This window comes from Strongylocentrotus purpuratus, unplaced genomic scaffold, assembly GCF_000002235.5.
Source record: "Strongylocentrotus purpuratus isolate Spur 01 unplaced genomic scaffold, Spur_5.0 spur5_scaffold_4, whole genome shotgun sequence".
NCBI lineage: Eukaryota > Metazoa > Echinodermata > Echinoidea > Camarodonta > Strongylocentrotidae > Strongylocentrotus > Strongylocentrotus purpuratus.
The window spans coordinates 23645129-23664095 of NW_022145610.1; the positions used below are offsets into that span (position 1 = coordinate 23645129).

General features: G+C 38.0%; 1 protein-coding gene across 1 annotated transcript in view; it reads left to right on the top strand.

Moving 5' to 3' along the window:
- Positions 1-858: 858 nt before the first annotated feature.
- LOC105443374 (patatin-like phospholipase domain-containing protein 7) overlaps positions 859-18967 on the top strand; it is a 33293-nt gene continuing 15184 nt past the window's right edge. Inside the window, exons 1-16 of the mRNA XM_030997478.1 lie at positions 859-978; positions 2690-2771; positions 3679-3752; positions 5545-5633; positions 6581-6730; positions 8077-8236; positions 9055-9135; positions 10483-10611; positions 11938-12018; positions 12715-12910; positions 14021-14083; positions 15134-15285; positions 16163-16333; positions 16966-17043; positions 17716-17921; positions 18319-18450. Of these exons, the coding sequence (XP_030853338.1) occupies positions 883-978; positions 2690-2771; positions 3679-3752; positions 5545-5633; positions 6581-6730; positions 8077-8236; positions 9055-9135; positions 10483-10611; positions 11938-12018; positions 12715-12910; positions 14021-14083; positions 15134-15285; positions 16163-16333; positions 16966-17043; positions 17716-17921; positions 18319-18450 (1940 nt within the window). The 5' untranslated portion in view covers positions 859-882. The remainder of the gene's footprint in view (positions 979-2689; positions 2772-3678; positions 3753-5544; positions 5634-6580; positions 6731-8076; positions 8237-9054; positions 9136-10482; positions 10612-11937; positions 12019-12714; positions 12911-14020; positions 14084-15133; positions 15286-16162; positions 16334-16965; positions 17044-17715; positions 17922-18318; positions 18451-18967) is intronic.

Genomic DNA, 18967 nt, shown 5'->3' on the forward strand with positions numbered 1-18967 from the left:
AAAAGACTATTTAGGGAATATGAATTGTGGTTATATTCTGTTCTGTTAATGATTGATTTATAAAGAAATGGTGAGAGAGAGAGAGAGAGAGAGAGAGAACAGTAGAGAGAGAGCGAGATAATGGTAGAGAGAGAAAGAGAGAGGTGCATAATGAAGCCTTATAATCAAGTAGTAGTAAAAAGGGGAAACAGATAAAATATTTCGCCAGAGAAACAGAGACTAGCTAGTTCTGTTTTCTTCATTCATTTAAATATGTATTGTAGTGTGTGTATATATATATATATATATATACTTCAGGCACGTCAGAATTAAAGGCCGATATAAATTGTATCATGCAATGAAAACACTGTATGCATATTGCAACGCTACATAATAGATGGGGGCCGGAGGCCTCTGGGGTACATATGTTAATATGATGCATAATTGGGTTTCGATCGACTGTTTTAAAGATGAGATCAGTGGTTCACGACTTTCCCCTAACAACAATGCTGCTTCCAGAAATTAATGTTTAACTTTCTCCGTTGAGAATTAAATTGAGAACATCAAGACTCGAGAGAAATAAAGTAAATACCGGTATATACTCAAATGATTATATAGTGTCATCAAGACTCGAGAGAGGAATAAAATAAATATATACACAAATGATTATATAGAGTCACTTTTCAATGAAACTTGGCTATTGCAGGAATTTGGTTTCTTGTCCGTAGGCATTTATATATGGGGCCATGTAAAGGGGGAAGGCCCAACTTCCAACCCCCCCCCCCCCCCCCCTCCCACCTCCTTACAAAATAATGCATGCAAGTAAATAAATCGCTGAGCTGAGATATCGTATTGACACTACACGCACGCACTGTACTGCGCTGCACCTTAGATACGAACAAAATGGAAGAAGACGACGAACTAGATATGGACTCGCCCCTGGATGATAAGGGCTTCTTGCCTCCAGGTTCTTATTATTTTGATACACAATATACAACCGTAAGTATTTCTATTGTTTAACTTTGACATTTAGTTTTGCCTGTATCTTATTCGTAGACTTAAGCGATATTTCAATTTTCATTCGTATGACCCACGTATTGAAAATAATGTTGGGGAAAACGACTGGAATTAGATTAATGCCTGGCATTTGTGACATTGAGTGATCAGACGATGCCATGTTCATTTGAAACCATAGAGTGGCTAGATATTTTTTAATTGACATTTAGAGTCTAGATATAATAATAATACTCTTTAAGGGGAAAATCATGTAATGTAGGCCCTAGCCTAATATAGATCTAGATCTAGACCTATATTAAAACTATGAAGCAAGTCAGTGCAAGTTCCAAAAAAAATATGGAATTGTTCTTGAATTTATTGAGTTCAGTTCTGAAACGAATTGTTGGACAGTGAGTGAGTGGGTGAAATCACATGATGAATTAAGAGCAGTTGGATCTAATCTTGAAATTCAAAGAATAGGGAACAGTCTGACCATTCATTAAGTTAATTTAATGGACAATTAAGTCAATGGCATCAGATGAAAAACTACACAATTTTAGTTGCCTTTTACTTTAATTTTTAGAGCATGAAAGAAAATATTGCAAGTTTTCATGCTCGCACAGGTGCAATCAGTTTTTGTATAACTTTATCTCTAAACAGTAAGTCTAAGATGCATAGTGACAGTAACATTACGCTTTACAGTCAAATTGAGATAAACAATACAAATCCCCATAGATGCCTGTATCACTATGAACATGACAGACAATGAAAGCGGACAAAATATACAGTTCCTCAGGTAGACAAAGGAACATCCCTTCACTGCTATTATGTAAAAATGTGTAGAACAGGTGAATATGCATGTGACACCTGTTCTACACATTTTTACATAATAGCAGTGAAGGGATGTCCCTTTGTCTACCTGAGGAACTGTATATTTTGTCCGCTTTCATTGTCTGTCATGTTCATAGTGTATCATTATTAAAGAAGTTTGAATTGATACTGCATTTTGTTTGTTTTGTTTTCCAACAGTATTCATGATGGTGCATCTATTCAACCTCTGTATTCTTCCTTTCTTATTTTTGCTTGCACATAGTTGACAACGGCAAAGAAAAACCAATACTAACTTTGTATTCCCAATGAAAGAGAAAAAAGGTGTGGTTTATTGTATAAGCTGTGTAAATAGCATAGTAAAGTGTCAATGCTATCTGAATACGTAGTGTATAGCAACTACAATTTACCCTGTGTATGTTGTGCAGGCCAAAGGAAAAGGGGGATTGAGTCCTTTGAGGGGCATGTGCCCCCATCCCCTCTCCCCCTCAGAACTAAAGACAATGAAACCCTGTCTTTATTTCCTGTCAAGATGTTAAATGCATGGATCATTGAATGAAATTGGCAAATTCAGTTTTTTTTTTTTTTTTTTTTTTTTTAATGTGCAGGCATGTTTTGTCAAAGATAATCATGTGTAGCAATCTTTGTCAACTGTTGTACTCCTTGTTTGTGAATAAACTAAAGTTTACATGAAAGCTATGGAAAGAGATTTATTTTATGATACATATCTATAGATGGAAGACACAATATATGAATTATTGACTGGAATGCATAACTACTGTTTGGATTTGTTGTAAAATTAACCATTTCTTTGTACATTTTGAAGATGAAAGGTTTTTTAATATTTTTTAATGTCCTATAATTGATTTTTGTGACTTAATTACAGACCTTCATCATGATGTTTATTGTGATTGCAATGCTTCTCAGTTTGGTTGCCTTTCTCATCTCTGTGATCATCAAAAAAAGAAGTAAGTTATCATCATCATGATTTTAAAAGTCAGCTATTTCTCTCTTACAAGGGGTTACTGACTTTCTGCCATGATGACACCCCTCCCTCCTCTTCTCCCTGTCTCAAGCATCCTTCTTGTTATGGTGTTAAAATGCATTTCTATTTGGAGAGTCGATAGGCCTGTACTGAGAAAATGAACCTATTTGGAGGGTTTTTACCATACTCATTTTCCCCAATAGACTGTACTACTGTAGTATTATAGTGAAATAGTGAAATATGGAAAATTTTATTTCGATTTCCAATCATAAAAATCTTGATAATCAGACAGGCAATCGGCTTGTAAAATTTTTGGGATTCACAACTGACTTAAGGGTTTATAATTATCATTACAACATGGGCTAAATCCTGGATTTTGTTTCAGAATCTGAGACAATGTTACCGAGTCACTTTAAGAGGTCCATTGCGTAGTTGCCGATCATTCCTATTATGCAGGAATGATTCCTATTCTGGCATTGATACTAAAGTATATACCCCTAGATTCCTCTATTTTTCTGGAAATTTCTGTTTAAAGAGTATACAATTTATTCCTAATTTTGCCTTGAGAGTTGAGAGATTCTTAAGTATTGTTGTGAAAGGTTAGCAGGTATGTGACTGTTCTATGTAGTGACTTTTGATATGAAGGTTTAATTTGTTGCATGTCGAGTACATGTAGATAGAAATAAAGGAGATGGGAAGAACCTTTTTTTTAACCCTGTGAATGAATATCTCGTTCTCACATGTTTTAATACAGGGACTTTGTTTGGTTAAGTTTGAAGAGGACATACTGTAGGTTATTTATTTTTGTCTGAATGGAATATCCTGTGATGCAGATAATGGCTAATTTCACCTTCTTGTTTTTTTTTTTTTTTTTTTTTTTTTACTTGTAGTTCAAGCACAACCAAAGCCCAGGTTCAGAAAACGAGATAAAGTGATGTTTTATGGCAGGAAAATGCTGAGAAAGGTAAGATTTGTTGATTTTATTATTGGAAAGACATTGCAGCCTTGCTTCTAAACCCTTTTTTCCACTGTACTAAAACTGAACTTCGCTGTGTTTTGAACAACTCAACTTCTACATCATATTATCTATTAAGTCAGAATACCTTGGGTAATTTTCTCTCAAAGTACAATGCTATAGTCAAAAATTCAAAAACTCATGAATGCTTAACTTTGTACTTTGTAAACCAAAGGGCAATTCCACGGTAACGGAAGGACACTCAGACAAGATTTTTGAACTTCAGGTTCATACTAAAAGAACTGTTTTATTAGTATAAGATGTGAAACAGTACAGATATAATACCTATATAAGTGCCTTTAATTCTCCCAAAAAAAATTGTCATTATAGTTAAGTAGTTTAAGAATGTGCATATTAATTATCTCGGTAACGGAAGGACATAAAAATGGACATGGTTTTTCCAGTTAATTAGTGTTTATCCAAACTTTGTGAAGTTGATGAAGCTTTCCACTTGACTGAAACACATTTTGTTCCCCATAGTTTAATACATACTAATAAAACATTTCTTTTAGTATGAACCTGAAGTTCAAAAATCTTGTCTGAGTGTCCTTCCGTTACCGTGGAATTGCCCCAAACGGTACAAGTTCAAGTACTTATATACTGTTTGGAGCTAGAAGGGCATTAATTTTGTATATACTTTGTTGTATACAGAGTTAACACTCTTCTAGCTCCAAACATATGATATCATGTATCAGGATACTTTTAGAATTGGAAATTCCTGTGTACATACTGTTTTTTTTAAACTATAAAAGTACATATTTCATCCATTTGGGGTAGATTGTGCTGCCAGCAACTTATACATTATGTCACCAGAGATATGAACCATATGTTTAAGAACACTCTTGACCTTGCAATGAAAATGATGTTTGATCTTCAAAACAGACCTCAGGTATCACTTCTCAGTGTCATACAAAATGTTGACATTGTGTAATAACTATACTCCTGTTGACTTGTGGTCAGGAGCAAATATAGAGGGGGCCCTGGGATGAGGGGTAGGGTGAGGACTCGACCGCTCAAGCCCCCTTCCCTCAAAAAGTTGTTCAATCCCCCCCCCCCCCCTCATATTTTTCATGATCATAAATGTAAGTAAGTGACATTTAGAATTTGGTAACAACATAACACCCAATTCCCCCAGCTCTCAAAGCCCCCCCCCCCTTTATTATCTGAGAACAGCGCCTGCTTGTAGTATACATATTGTCTCTGCCTTATAGTTGAGCAAATAAATAATGACATTGAGAAGGCTGGCTTTCAAAAGTACCAGCATCTCAAAATTGTCAGTAGTTGACAGATATTTGTGAGAGGAGCAAAAGCTGGATTAAACTGACAAAATGTCTTGGGATAAAGTAGTAAGTATTCAATGATAGGACACCAATATATGCTCTAGTTTATCTTCATTTTAAGAAATACATTTTTTTTCCATTTTCATTCTATGAGATTAAGAAAGAGAGCTACTTTTTATTTCACTCCCTTTATATAGAGTAGAAGTAAATGTTTTAACGTAACTTCCTAGAGTAGATTGTGCTGTGTCAGAATGTTTAACACATCAAAGATTTAATAAATATTTGCTTTGTCTATTAAAGAGAGAGTTTTATTTCCTACTTTTCCAATTGCAGTATTGTAAAGAAAATATTGTGTAATTTCTGTTATTCCACTTATGTTGTACAATATACAGATTATTACGTTTTCAGCACGTCCTTCTATATATGATTCATATTTACGATACTGTATGTTATGTTTGTAGGTTAAATCAATATCTGGGCCAGTGTATACTGTTCAAAGGAAGATGAGAAAGAGGAAAGAATATATGGACCTGGCAAAAACCATTAGAGGGTAAGTATATTGAAACCTTATTATCAATACTTCTATTAATTTAATTAATATTATAAGATTTGCACTACATATATTCTTTTGATTATTATATATATATATATTTTACTAATTTTCAATCAAAAGTGTGTTTACTTATTTATCTGAGCAATGGACAAGTAGTTTTCAGATTTGTAAGAGAGAATATTGATAAGGCTGAATGTTACAGACTGCTTGTATTTTGTTATCATCCCATATTATTTTGATGAGGAAAATGATATATTTCCATATGGTTTCGGTATAATCATATGAGGGCTGAACCTCAAACTTGATACCAGTATGCCCAGGAAAAGATTTACTGGTTTGAATTCAGGGTTGTTACCAAATTCATGTAACCATTGTTAATTTTATCTTAAATTCATGTTTTTAATCTTCAAATGATGTGTATGAGTTTATTAATTGCGCCTTGAGCATTTGACTGTCAAGTGGATTTGGCGCCTTATAAATCATATGTATTATTATTATTATTATTATGGCCCTGTCCTTTTTTCCCTTAAATTTAGAACATACATATTGTATGTTTCATCACATCTTAGTTCTTGCAGTTCCATAATAAGTACCCGGTAGTAAGATATCAGTGAAGTAAGTTATTGTTGAAAATTAAAATCTTATGATGGTATAGTTTTCTTTATACTTTTGAAACTTTAAACGGTTTTTAGTTCACGTTTTGTTCTTATTATATATCACGATACAAAGAGGTACAGTCAAACCTGTCTATAGCGACCATCCAAGGGAAACACAAAAAGTGGTCTTTGAAGACAGGTTTCTTCATTGCAAGTTTAAATGAGAAACCATTTTCAAGGGAAACAAATATGTGGTCTTTGTAGACAGGTGGTCACTAAAGCAGGTTTGACTGTATTTCATATTTGTATCGTTCTTATTCTATCACTTCCATACTTTTATTACTACAGGATCCTGCAGCATACAGACAGTGACAGGAAACCAATGCTTCAAGTCAAGGAGCCCCCTCCGGCCATCTTGGAAGCGGACTTCAGGGTATTACAGCTCCCTCCAGAGTTCAGAATCCCTACAGAGGTACTCTACATGCTCAAGAACATCAGGTAATGATCAGGGAGGGAAATACATGGGGACTTGGGGTGATTTCGCCCCCAAAATGCCAAAAAGAGCCCCCGAAAGTCATGAAAGAGTACCCCCCAAAAAAATTGCATAGAGTTCAATGCAAAACAAATTAAAGAGTGTTAAATTCATGCTAGCAAGCTTGAAAAGTAGACCTTAAAATGTTGAAAATATTTTTTTCCCTGGTAATAATAATACTGTAAAGTGTTTAAAGACATCTGTGATGTATTAAGGATGTTCCTCAGGGATGCTCGTGTTCACCTTGGCTGCGCATGGCTAGCTGGTTATGTATTCACCGTACACATTGCCTAGGGCTCCTGGTATTGTGCATAGTAAATACATGATCCAATGGCCCTGCGCAACTAAGGTGTGCGCAAACGTTATTGCCTAAAGTCCTTGAGGGCTACATTAACCCAGAATATAATTACGATTTTTTAGTAGTTTGATCATCACCTCCCCGATGCAATAGATAGTACAGTGTATATGTATATCTGCACCACTATTTTACTTATTGATCATTATTTCCCTGAGGAGGTTTCATCATTAGCACAAAAGAAAGCAATTTGCTTAATCGATGGAAGTTACTGGAAGTGATGGAAGTTGTTGAAAGTTACAAAAAATGTATGAATATGACACTAAATGTAAGTACATGTATGCTGCCTTGCTACAATTCTATTTGTAAGTGTCAAACTTTAGATATGAAGGTAGATTCAAGACGGGCCTTACATTAGTTTCTTGCTGCCTGTGAATTTCTTAGGGGAAGTATGAGAATGGCCTATATTTCTACCTTAGTGATCATATGATAGGAAGTGAATGCCATTAAGATCATTAAATGACTTCCTTAAGAACTTCCTCAAGGTTACCTTGTAGTTAAAGAGTCAATGAGTCGTAGTTAAAGAGTCAATGAGTCGTAGTTAAAGAGTCAATGAGTACTTGGTAATCAAGTTACAAATGGGATTTGGTTACATAACAATTACAGAGGATTTTTTTTTTATTTCTTATACGGCACACTTTTTTTCACATACAGTTAAATGCATATTAATCATTTTATGATGTTCAATATTTATGATTATTAAATAAATTTGTCGAAGGAGAGAGATAAAGAGAGAGAGAGAGAGAGAGAGAGAGAGAGAGAGAGAGAGAAGTATGAGGGAGGTAGCCAAGTGCTTATTGTCAATTTTAGACATTTCTCATGGATGAAATTAAGACTTAGAGAGTTCTGAATCTAAGTTAATTATGGAGTTAAATGTCACATTCATTCCTCTACAAATGTAATTTTCTGTATTGATACATCTCATTCCTATTGTCTTTGCATCCTTGTTATATCCAGAGTGTTTGGTCACTTTGAGAGACCTCTCTTCTTGGAGCTCAGTCGATCAGTAGAGAGTAAATTCCTACCAGCAGGTGCGTATCTATTCCAGAGGGGGCAGCCGGATGATAGCATCTTTGTTGTACAGTGTGGCCGTCTGGTCGTCTACATCACAGAGCCAGTAAGTACTGTATGAACCAGGCTTGGGTCATGCGGTGCACAACCTTTTTGATTTACTTCACACAGCTTTACACAAAAAAATTACAGTGTCTGCACTTGGAGAGCAAAATAATAATTCTGTTATATTTACTAATGTAAAGCTCTTTGAGCATGTTTATGTAAAGGCGCTATATAAATATCAATATGTATGTATGTATGTAAGTCAATGCAAAGAAGAATTGGTACATTGATCGTAAGTTAGTTTTATGCCATATTTATATTCGACAAACATTAACAAACCCACATTCCCATTTTCAATATAGGATTCAATCTAATCAGAATAGAATAAGATTTCGCTTTGCACGTGCAAGTCTTGGGTGAAGTAAGAGAAAACCTGTGTTGTAGGGATTCATGTAAACCAGAAATTTGAGTGATACATGAACAACAGCCATTTTTACTGCAAGATATTTTTGCTAATTTCAAAAATTTGTGTCATTTATGATTTAATTATTTAACAGCAGGAAACATTGAAAAATGTGAATCTCTCACAAAATTCCCAAACACTTCATGTACAGTCAATATTTCATGAAGTGAATTATTTACTTAGCATGATTGTCCTGTACGTTGTTTTTTAAAACATGTTATCTGGACTGACTTTGTTTTCCCTTTAGTTTCGCACAATAAAGGTGATATTGGAAAAAGATAACAAGCTGTTTCTGATTCAGACAAAATTCAGTCTCCATTGCAGTAATAATCCGGTGAGTCTCATTGGTCAGTCACACAGTGGAAATAAAAAGTTATAGTTGTTTAATGTTATTTTGGGGGTATTTTTTTCTACAGGATGGATCGGAATATGAAGTAAAAGAAGTGACCCAGGGTGATAGTGTACACAGTTTACTGAGTGTCCTGGATGTCATCACAGTAAGTATCTACATTAACCCTTTGCTTGCTTTCTTTGCCTCTCTGCACTGTCGCTCCTTTGCCACACATGCAATTTTGCACAAAACAATAAGCACCAAATGACTGAAGGATTGCTTACTGTTACACAAATTACCCATCAAGTTGTTGTAACTTTACAAACAACTCTACGAAGGACTTTAAGAACAACTCAGGGCACTTACGCACAGCTCAGAGCACGTACGCTCGACTCGGGCACTTACGAACAGCTTTATGAAACACCCCCCCCCCCCTCCCCCCACCTCCCCCAGTATTGATTAGCTTCATGAGAACCATTTTAATATCTGTGAAGAGTAATACAACACTGGAAACAGTTTTACAAATCTTGAAGCCTCTAGTATATCTATCCCATGACAAATATGATGTAACACAGGGAAGTTATTTGAGTAGCATACAAAGGGTTAAGAATGGCCTGCTTATTAAAGCGGGACTGCACTACTTGTAGCTACTTGCGCCCTCTATAAAGCAAACAATGCCTAAGCGGTACCCATTGGTCCCCATGGTCCACTTTTTCTTATGTTAATTGAAAGCTGAATCGATGAGATAACCATCTGTCAGTGACAAGGCAGGGAGGTGTAATCCCCCCTGGCCAAACTAGTGCAGATAGGCTTTAAAATCTTGTTCCCACGTGAGGCTATTAAATGTCTTCTTCCCACTGGAAAGTATAGTTTAGTGTAGGCTGCAATCCAAAACCAGTGTATGAAGGGTCTTCAGCATTGCATAACACACTTGGGCCCATTGCACAAAACTTACCATTGATGTTAACTTTGCCGTCAATAGTAACTTCCATGGAAACCTTGATTATGATTGGCTGTTGAGCCTTGTTACCATGGTAGTTACCATTGATGGTAAAATTACCATCAATGGTAAGTTTTATGCAACAGGGCACTGGTCTTGAAGCCAAGCTTTGGGAACTTTAGAAAAAAAGAAATGCTATTGATACACCCTCCCTGACAGTGATGTTAATGCATACATTCAACCTATAAAAATATTATTGTTATTGGATATGTTTGATAGTGCACATATCCACCACGGAAGGTGCTCAAGACACTCCAATATTATTCCAGCTCTACTTAGCTACTGATTTCGGTGCTCATAGCTTCAAGGAGTACCCATTCAACACCTGGGTGGAGAGTGGCAAATGTAGATTCATGCCTTGTCAAAGGACATGAGTGCCATGGTCCATTCAAACCAATTCCATAGGATGGTAAATTTGGACCTAGAGTAAACAACATCTTGCTGGGAACCTTGAGAGTGTAATACAGTACATAGATATTAATAACATCTTTTTTCTTGTTGTTGTATTGATAGGGTTATTCTGCACCGTATAAGACTGTATCTTGCAAAGCTGCTGAAGATACGACTGTCCTGAGACTCCCAGCTGTGGCCTTCCAAGCTGTCTTTGAACAGTACCCTGAATCTATGGTCAGGGTCGTACAGGTATGGACAGAATATACAGATTACTACTGCTAGAAAGACATGAGTAGACTAATTTCTGTATTGATAAGATTACATTGCACTGTATAAAACTGTATCTTGTAAAGCAGCTGAGGATACAACTGTGCTGAGACTCCCTGCTGTGGCCTTTCAAGCAGTCTTTGAACAGTACCCTGAATCTATGGTCAGGGTTGTACAGGTATGGACAGACTTTACAGATTACTACTGCTAGAAAGAGATGAGTAGACTTATTTCTGTATTGATAAGGTTTACATTGCACTGTATAAAACTGTATCTTGTAAAGCGGCTGAGGACAGAGCCGTGCTGAGACTCCCTGCTGTGGCCTTTCAAGCAGTCTTTGAACAGTTTGTTTAAGCTTGATGTGATTCCTTTAAATTAGTATTTAGTGTAAAATAATTTTTTTTTCATTGGGATTACTTTACAAAAAACTTGTTAAAGTCCTGATTTTCTAGAGGAGGACTGCAGTGCTTGCAATTCTCGCTACCCCAAATAGCGATTCTGCCGAGATCCGGGGAAAATCCTGAAAACGCGCATTGCATTATGGGATAGCTTTTCGACATTACAGCTTCCTGTGCAGGCGCTATATTACTAGGCGCGATAGCGCAAACGTAAAACGCCGTCGCCACACAACGTGTATGCACCGAATATGTCGTCTGCTCGGTCTTGTTTTTTTTCGCAAATATTTCAACGTTTATTTGAACATTTCATTCGTTGTTTTTTGCGTCTTTTGACATCAGTGACGATGGTTTTCTTTTGTGAGGCTGCACAGTGCTGGGCTCATGATTCCAAGCGTAAGAACCCTGAAAAATGGGGGTGGATGAAGGCCGTGACTTGGGTGAAATTTCCCACCGAAGCTGGAACACGAGCGACATGGCTGCGCTTGATTCGCCGCAAGGACAAAGTGAATTTGACCAAAAAATCGCGGCTTTGTTCGAGACATTTCGATAAGGAGCAGATTGATCCAGATGGTTATGCCAAAGGCTATCCCAAATACTTTTTCTGGAATAATTTTGGTCTCATTGGAGAACACAGGCGCTAGCGCCAGCGGGATGGGACTCTATACCGGAAGTTGTAGTGACGACCCGAGAGAGTGAAAATTACCTCGTCTCGCGAATTTCGAGATTTTCGTACCTATTTAGGGTAGCGAGAATTACTCTTTTTTGTTACCAAGCAAGTTTAAGACAATTCCACCAGGACGATTACCCGCCCTCCATGGGTAGTTGTCCATGGGGTAGTTACCTGGGGGTGATACCCAACCTAACCACCTCGATGAAGCCTTCACCATCCCTCCCTTGTTCTCCTGTGCAGATGATGATGATCCGTCTCCAACGAGTGACCTTCCTCACACTGCAGAACCTTTTGGGATTGGACGCTGAGCTCATCAACCCAGTAAGTAGACTAATGATCATATTAACACTTTGATTGCTTTCTCCTCCTCTCTGTATGATCACTCGTTTGCCACTTGTGAAATTTTGCACAAAACATAAGGCACCAAAAATGCTTTGTGCAACACAATGGCTTTGCAAAATTACCCATTACCGGCCTTGATTAGCTCCATGACAGCCCTTTTAACACCAGTATAGATTAAACTTGCACTGGAAGTTGCTCATCACTTCATTCTTTAAGTCAAAGTTGAAACCATGTGTCATAATTTGATTGTAGCACATTGTTATTCATATATTTATGTATCAGGCTCTACAGTTTCTTTGACCTTGTGTAAATTATTTGTTAGTAGGAGGCGCAATAGCTCAGTCGATAGAGCAGTGGTCTCGTTATCCGGTGACCCGGGTTCGAAACCAAGTCGATGCGCTAGTGCCCTTTGGTAAGGCATTAATCCTCATTACCAGGTCCCTCGGAGAGGACCTTAAGCCGTTGGTCTTCTGGTTGCTTACTAACAAGCATTAATTGGTTTCTTAGCTGTCAGGTAAAATAACCACCACTATCAATACTAACGATATATGTATCTCTTTTTATTTTTATTTTTATTTGAAATCCAACCTTAAGTTTTGGTTGCAATACAGAAATAAATATATAATAACGTAGTGCTTTAGCATTTCATTGTAATGTTGTTATTTTTCATTCAAGGACAATATAAGCAGCAAGTCCTTAGCCATCCACGCTATGAACAGCAAAGCAGGCAGTCCAACCAAGAGACAGACGTCCGTTGTCTCTACACCGGCAACCACAGCAGGGGGATCCAGCTCGGCCCTCTCAACCAGCAGCGCTGAGACGGTCCTGAGAGTTAGCATGGCGGAGGAGGCTACCGACGTCTTCAAGTCAGGTGAGAAGCGACAGTACCATGTCTTTCGAAATATTTCTTCTATAGGGTTGTTGAGCCAGCCAATTAGAATACTAACAACTTATACCCCATTCACAGTGGCCTCAAACACCGCGACAGCAGCGGGACTGTCCCGCTGCTGTCGCGGTGTTGTCTTCAGTGTGAAGGCTCGGACCCGTTATAAACTATCGCGGGATAACACCGCCTTGCGATAACGCCGCGACAAACTATCGCTAGGTTCGCCTAGCTACAGCAGCGGGACAGTCCCGCTGCTGTCGCGGTGTTTACTCAGTGTGAAGGCTCTCCGCTATAACACCGCGACAAACACGTGTGATTTGTTTACTTACCTATCACTGACCTCTTTTCTCCAGCAATGGGGAACATAAAGTGAAATAGAAATAAAGTAACCAGTGGATTCAAATTGATTTTATTATTATGTAGATATTATAATTATCCAAATAAAAATATTTCACACTTCAAAAAATTAAAATATTCTGACTGGAAGCAATAAAAATGCTAGTTTTTTAAAAAGTAATATGATCGAGGATACAAAAAGCGTAAAAGTATAGATAGATCCATAGCTAAATCGAGCTAGCTACATGAGGAAGAGTGTGTAAAGTACAGCTAGCGCGCGCAATTTCAAGCAATCGAAAACCCCGCGCTGAAGTATTTCCGGTCATATCGGGGTCACTCGCGGGTCATGAGCCATGCATACACATGTTTGTTACGGAGGTAATAAAAATCACCCGCTGCAGCGTGAATGGGTACATGATATTTATCCCGCTGCTGCAGCGGGATAAATTTTCTACTGTGAATGCATTTGTAGCGGTGTTATGGCGGTGTCGCCGCTCCGCTACAACGCCGCTACAAATTTCAAAACCACTGTGAATGGGGTATTAGACTGTGTGACTGTTCCTTCCTTAACAAGCATTGGATGAATAAACCATCATCTGTAGATATCAGGACAGAAATCTCAATAGAAATTTTAAAATTTCGACAAAGCTTTTGTGATGTATATTTTATCAGCTGAGTAGAGCGATGGGGATCTGTTTATCTGTTTATAAGTCTCATGTTTTGACAGAGCTTTTGTTTTATTTTTGTTTTGTTTATCAGCGGAAGAGAGCGACGGGGACCTTAGACAGAGGGGAAGGTCAGGATCAGTTACTACTCCATCAGGTCAGTATCATCCAAGGGCTAGTTTCTGTAAACAGACATAAGTCTAAGTTTGTGGACATCCCATAGAAATGTGTGTTACTTTTATAACAAAAGATTCAATGGGATGCCCAACAAGTTAGCTCCATGAAAACCCTTTTAGCACTTGTATAAATTGATCTTGCACCGGAAACAATTTAAATAATCTTGAAGCCTTTGGTAAATCTATCCAATGATAAAGACAATGTGGTGCAGCGAGAGTATTGTAGAGGTGTCGTAGTCGAGTGGTTTAAGCACTTGACTTGAAATTCAAAGGTTGTGGGTTCAATCCCGACATGGCACTAATGTCTTTTGGCAAGACATTAATCTACATCTGCCACCCCATACCCAGGAGAGAAATGGGGACCTGATAGGATGACAAAAGCCTTTTTGTTACTAATTGCCATATCCCCTCATGGTGACCATATGGTAGGAATACACCCCAGGGACTGGAGATGGTGCACATTGTGCGTTAATGAATCCGATGACCGGGGTAATGATATCTGTAAAGTGCTCATTTCGTATTAAACGTTGTAGAAAATCCAGATTATTATTAATGTGTGGCATATAATGAGTAGCAGAAACATGGACAATAAGCAAGGCCATGGAAAATAAAATAACATCTTTTGGAATGTGGATTTACAGAAGAATGATGAAAATATCCTGGAAACGAATGAAACCCAAGAAAGAGATATTGCACATGGCAGGGCGTAAACAAATTGCGCTAGTAGGATTAGTGAAGGAGAGTAAAATCAAATACTTTGTTCATGTCAAAAGGCACCAAAGCCTCTTAAAGGATGTATTGGAAGGAAGAGTGGAAGGAAATATACCGAGAGGGAGACCCAGAATTAACTGGGAAGAGAATGTCATGAACTGAGTGGACTAAAACTGCAAGAGTGCACCAGAATGGCAGAAGATAAAGTGAAATGGAGAGATGTTGCAATCAACCTCCGAACCGGGAGAAGATACTTTATAGATAGATATATATATAGTGAGTTAATATTCAACTTCTGCCATATTTCTATTCCTCACTAGCTCGTGTCTTGGGTCCGATCAGTAACTGGCGAAGAGCGACCTCTCTGGACGTGGATGATACAGGGCGTCTGAGCATGAGTACATCAGACTTTGAGGCCGCAGCAGGGAGAGCAAGGGTCACCGGTCTAGATGACACCAAGCCACTCAGACAGGTTAGTCATCTGCACTCATTCTAGAGTAGGATAATCATTTATTCATCATGTTGAGAATGCTCCGCCCTCCCCCTCCCATTCCCCCCTCTTCTTCTCCCCTCTCCCTTCCCTTGTCCCCTTGTCCCCTCCCCTTCCCCTTGTCCCCTCCCCCTCACCTTGTCCCCTTCTCCCCTCCCCCTTCTCCCTCCCCTCCCCTTGTCCCTTCCCCTTCCCCTTCTCTCCCTCCCCTCCCCTTCTCTCCTTCTCTCCTTCTCGCCTCCCCCTCCCCTTCTCCCCTCCCCTTCTTCCCTCCCCCTCCCCTTCTCTCCTCCCCCTCCTCCTCCTCTTCTCTTCCCAATAAAAAAGAATGCTTAAAAACTATCAATTGTAATAACCGAAAACAATTTGAAGTAAAATGAAATATGCTGTCAGGAATTGTTATAAAAACTTATGATAGTTCTGCAACCCTCCTTTAGGAAAAACCAAGTACCCCAAAAACATTTGGAATTTGGAGAGTGATAAAACAAATGGGAAGATATGAGTTGGCACAGAAGCAGTGGTTATGGAACTAGTAGGCTCACGCAGTTCATAAAGTATCTAAAACATTTTTCTATTCGTCACTGGTGTGATTTATGTGGTTTACCTTTTTCTGTAATCTGACATTTGCTCCCACATTAATTGCTCCATTAATCATTAATTGCTTTATTTCATAAAAAGTATGGGTTTTAGGGATATGTTTAGGGTTATGATTAGGGTTTGGCATAGTGTTAGGTTCAGGTTTTAAATAAGGAATTTGTTTAGTGTAGGAAAATACCGCAGAGTAATTGTCACAGGACCATGTATTGTACAACCACTTTTTCAGTTGCAATGTAGTTTTCTGTTTTTTGTTTCTTGTTAGATTTCATTAGAGAATGCTGCCGCAGCATCAAGCAAGTCGGGAGGAGGGCGTAAGAGAGCCATGAGCCTGGAGGGAGTCAGTGAGAGATCATCTGAGGAGAAGAAAGACTACTCGGAGGATGAAATCTTAGAGATGGCCAAGAGAGATCTGATGACACTTTTTGGACTTCCAGTAAGATTTACCAGAAAAAATCTTTTCCTTCCTGTTTGTTAAAGCATAAGAAATGTGGCAATGAGACTGTTCATGTGATGTACGTAGAAGTGAAATATCTATTGTTTTTTCAAGTCATTTCTTTATACATTTCTAGGTCAAGATTACAAAAATGAGGATAATGAAAAATAATTTGGTTTTGTATGGTATATCACATGTGACAAAAAAAGTCATTATGAACTTTGGAAATGTTTATAGTAGCTTTAGCTTTAGCAGCTATTATACATGGCTATACCATGGAGGCCAATCATGGTCATGGAAGGTCGTTTGAAAAGAAAGAGGCCACAATGACTATTTCATGAAGCTTTATTGGCTGGTGTCATTTCAATGATTATTGATTAAATAGATATGGGGAAATGAAGTAGTGAACTCAATACTACTTTAGTTCTAGAGACATTTGTTGGCAAAGATGGTGGGGTCTTTAATCTTTTGTTGGACAAAGCACTGTTGATTGTCATGATGCTCTATAGTATGTGTTTGAGATGCACTTTGTAAACTCCAAGGAAAAGATGCTATACCAAATAACTTGTTGATTGGAATAGATACATGAAATAAATTTGAATATCATTTTCTATCTCTCTATCACTTTTCAGGACACCTCCCTGCTTGACCATCAGATAGCTTTGTCTCACATCCCAGTGGGCAGCGTAGTGGTCAAGGAAGGTGATCAGGTAAGACTGGACATTGTCTTATGATAAGATGAATGGTCAATCAATAGTAGTATGTCTACATACCATTGAAAGTAAAGTAGCATAAACATATCGTAGCGAAAATGATGTAGAGCTATGTCTTTAGTGCTGAGATGTGCATAGATATGAATTAGTTGCAGTGTCACACACAAGTATCCTAACCTCCAAAGATATTTGCAGGTTCTAGATATTATTGAGAATTGAATTTTGAGAAAAGAATATATTAATGAAATGGCCAAAGAGCTGCACTGTAAAAAAAATAGTATGTCAACATGTTGAATAATGCATCCGATATAACCTGGGCTAGGATCAAATCAAATATTATCAAATATTATATACTGTTTGCTATACAGTGTGAGTCGACTTTTGCACTCTCGCGAACAATGCCTCCTGTTTATCCAAGCGTGAACACATACCACACAAAAATGATACCAAATGATTTGGAATAAAACACTCTTTCATAAGATGTATAATAATTTACTGTTCATATATTACTTTTTTAAATAATTAGCAATTTTCTAGGTGTAAACTTTTTTTTGACTCACACGGTAGATATTACTTTGTTTTAAACAAATATACCATGTATGGATTCCTGTGCATTGGTCAGGTTCAAAGTTGTAATTTATTTTGTTTTTTTGTATTTTGTCTTGGCAGGAAACCAACCTAATGTTTTTATTGAAAGGATCATTCCTGATGCTGCAGACTGACGAGATTTCTGGAAAGGAACGTACAGTGTTTGTAGTAAGTCATGGTGAGATGATCGGTGAGTTAGCCGTACTGACCGGAGAACCGGCTCTCTTCACCGTCAAAGCCAGACAGGACTGCTGTGTGATCGCTATCAGTAAGACAAGATTCTACAGGTAAGAAAAAGGGAGGGAGGGAGGGAGGGAGGGAGGGAGGGAGGGAGGGAGGGAGGGAGGGAGGGAGGGAGGGAGGGAGGAAGGGAGGGTGGGAAGAAGGAAGGGGGAGGGAGAGACATAGAGAGAGAGAGGAGGAGGAGGAGGAGGGGAGACAAAGAGAGAGAAGAAGATTGAGAGAGACAGAGAGACAGAGAGAGAGAGAGAGAAAGAGAGAGATTGAGAGGATAGAGTTAGAGAGAAGGAAAAAGATTGAGAGAGGGAAAATAGAAGAAAGACAGGAATGAGGGAGAGACATTGATTTTCAGAGAGGGGTATCGGAAAATGAGATGAAAGATGAAGAGCTTAACAATTTAACATTCAGTGACAGTCCATCCATCTATCTCTTTTATTCATCTAGTATCATGAGGGAATATCCCCAGGTAGTGTTGAAGGTTGGTCATCAGGTGGTCAAGAAGCTCTCATCCTTTGTGAGGCAGACAGACTTTGCTTTGGATTGGATGCAACTAGAAGCTGGTAAAGCAGTGTACAGGTAAGTCAACATAAAATTTTACTTTTTAATATTGTACAGATCTCAAGAATTTTTCAAATTTGATTTTGAATTTATTTGTTTTACTCGATAAAAAAGAATGAACATGTAAGTCATTCAAGTATACAGTGAAATTTAACAAAACGAAACGAAACAATACAAAACGAGGCATTGACAATATATACATCCAGATAAAGAACAGGTTGAGTAAGGGCCAGCGTTAAAGATTGTAAATCTTAGTTGTGCCGGCCCTAGCAAAAGGAGAAGAAGAAGGGAAAATATAATTTGAGATAAGAATTAAGAAATAGTAAAAGGACTAGAGTATGTGAAGGGCCACAGAAAAATCAACAGGTGAAATGTTTATCTGTACCTTAAAAACCCCTCAGCTGCCTAGTCTTTCTGCTTTTTTACTTTTGTGGTTATGATCTGAAAGTGGTGACCGGTTTGAATGATTATATACCTTGTATTTACAAAACATGTGCAATTCAGGCTTATGCTGCGAGAAAAATAAATCACTGTT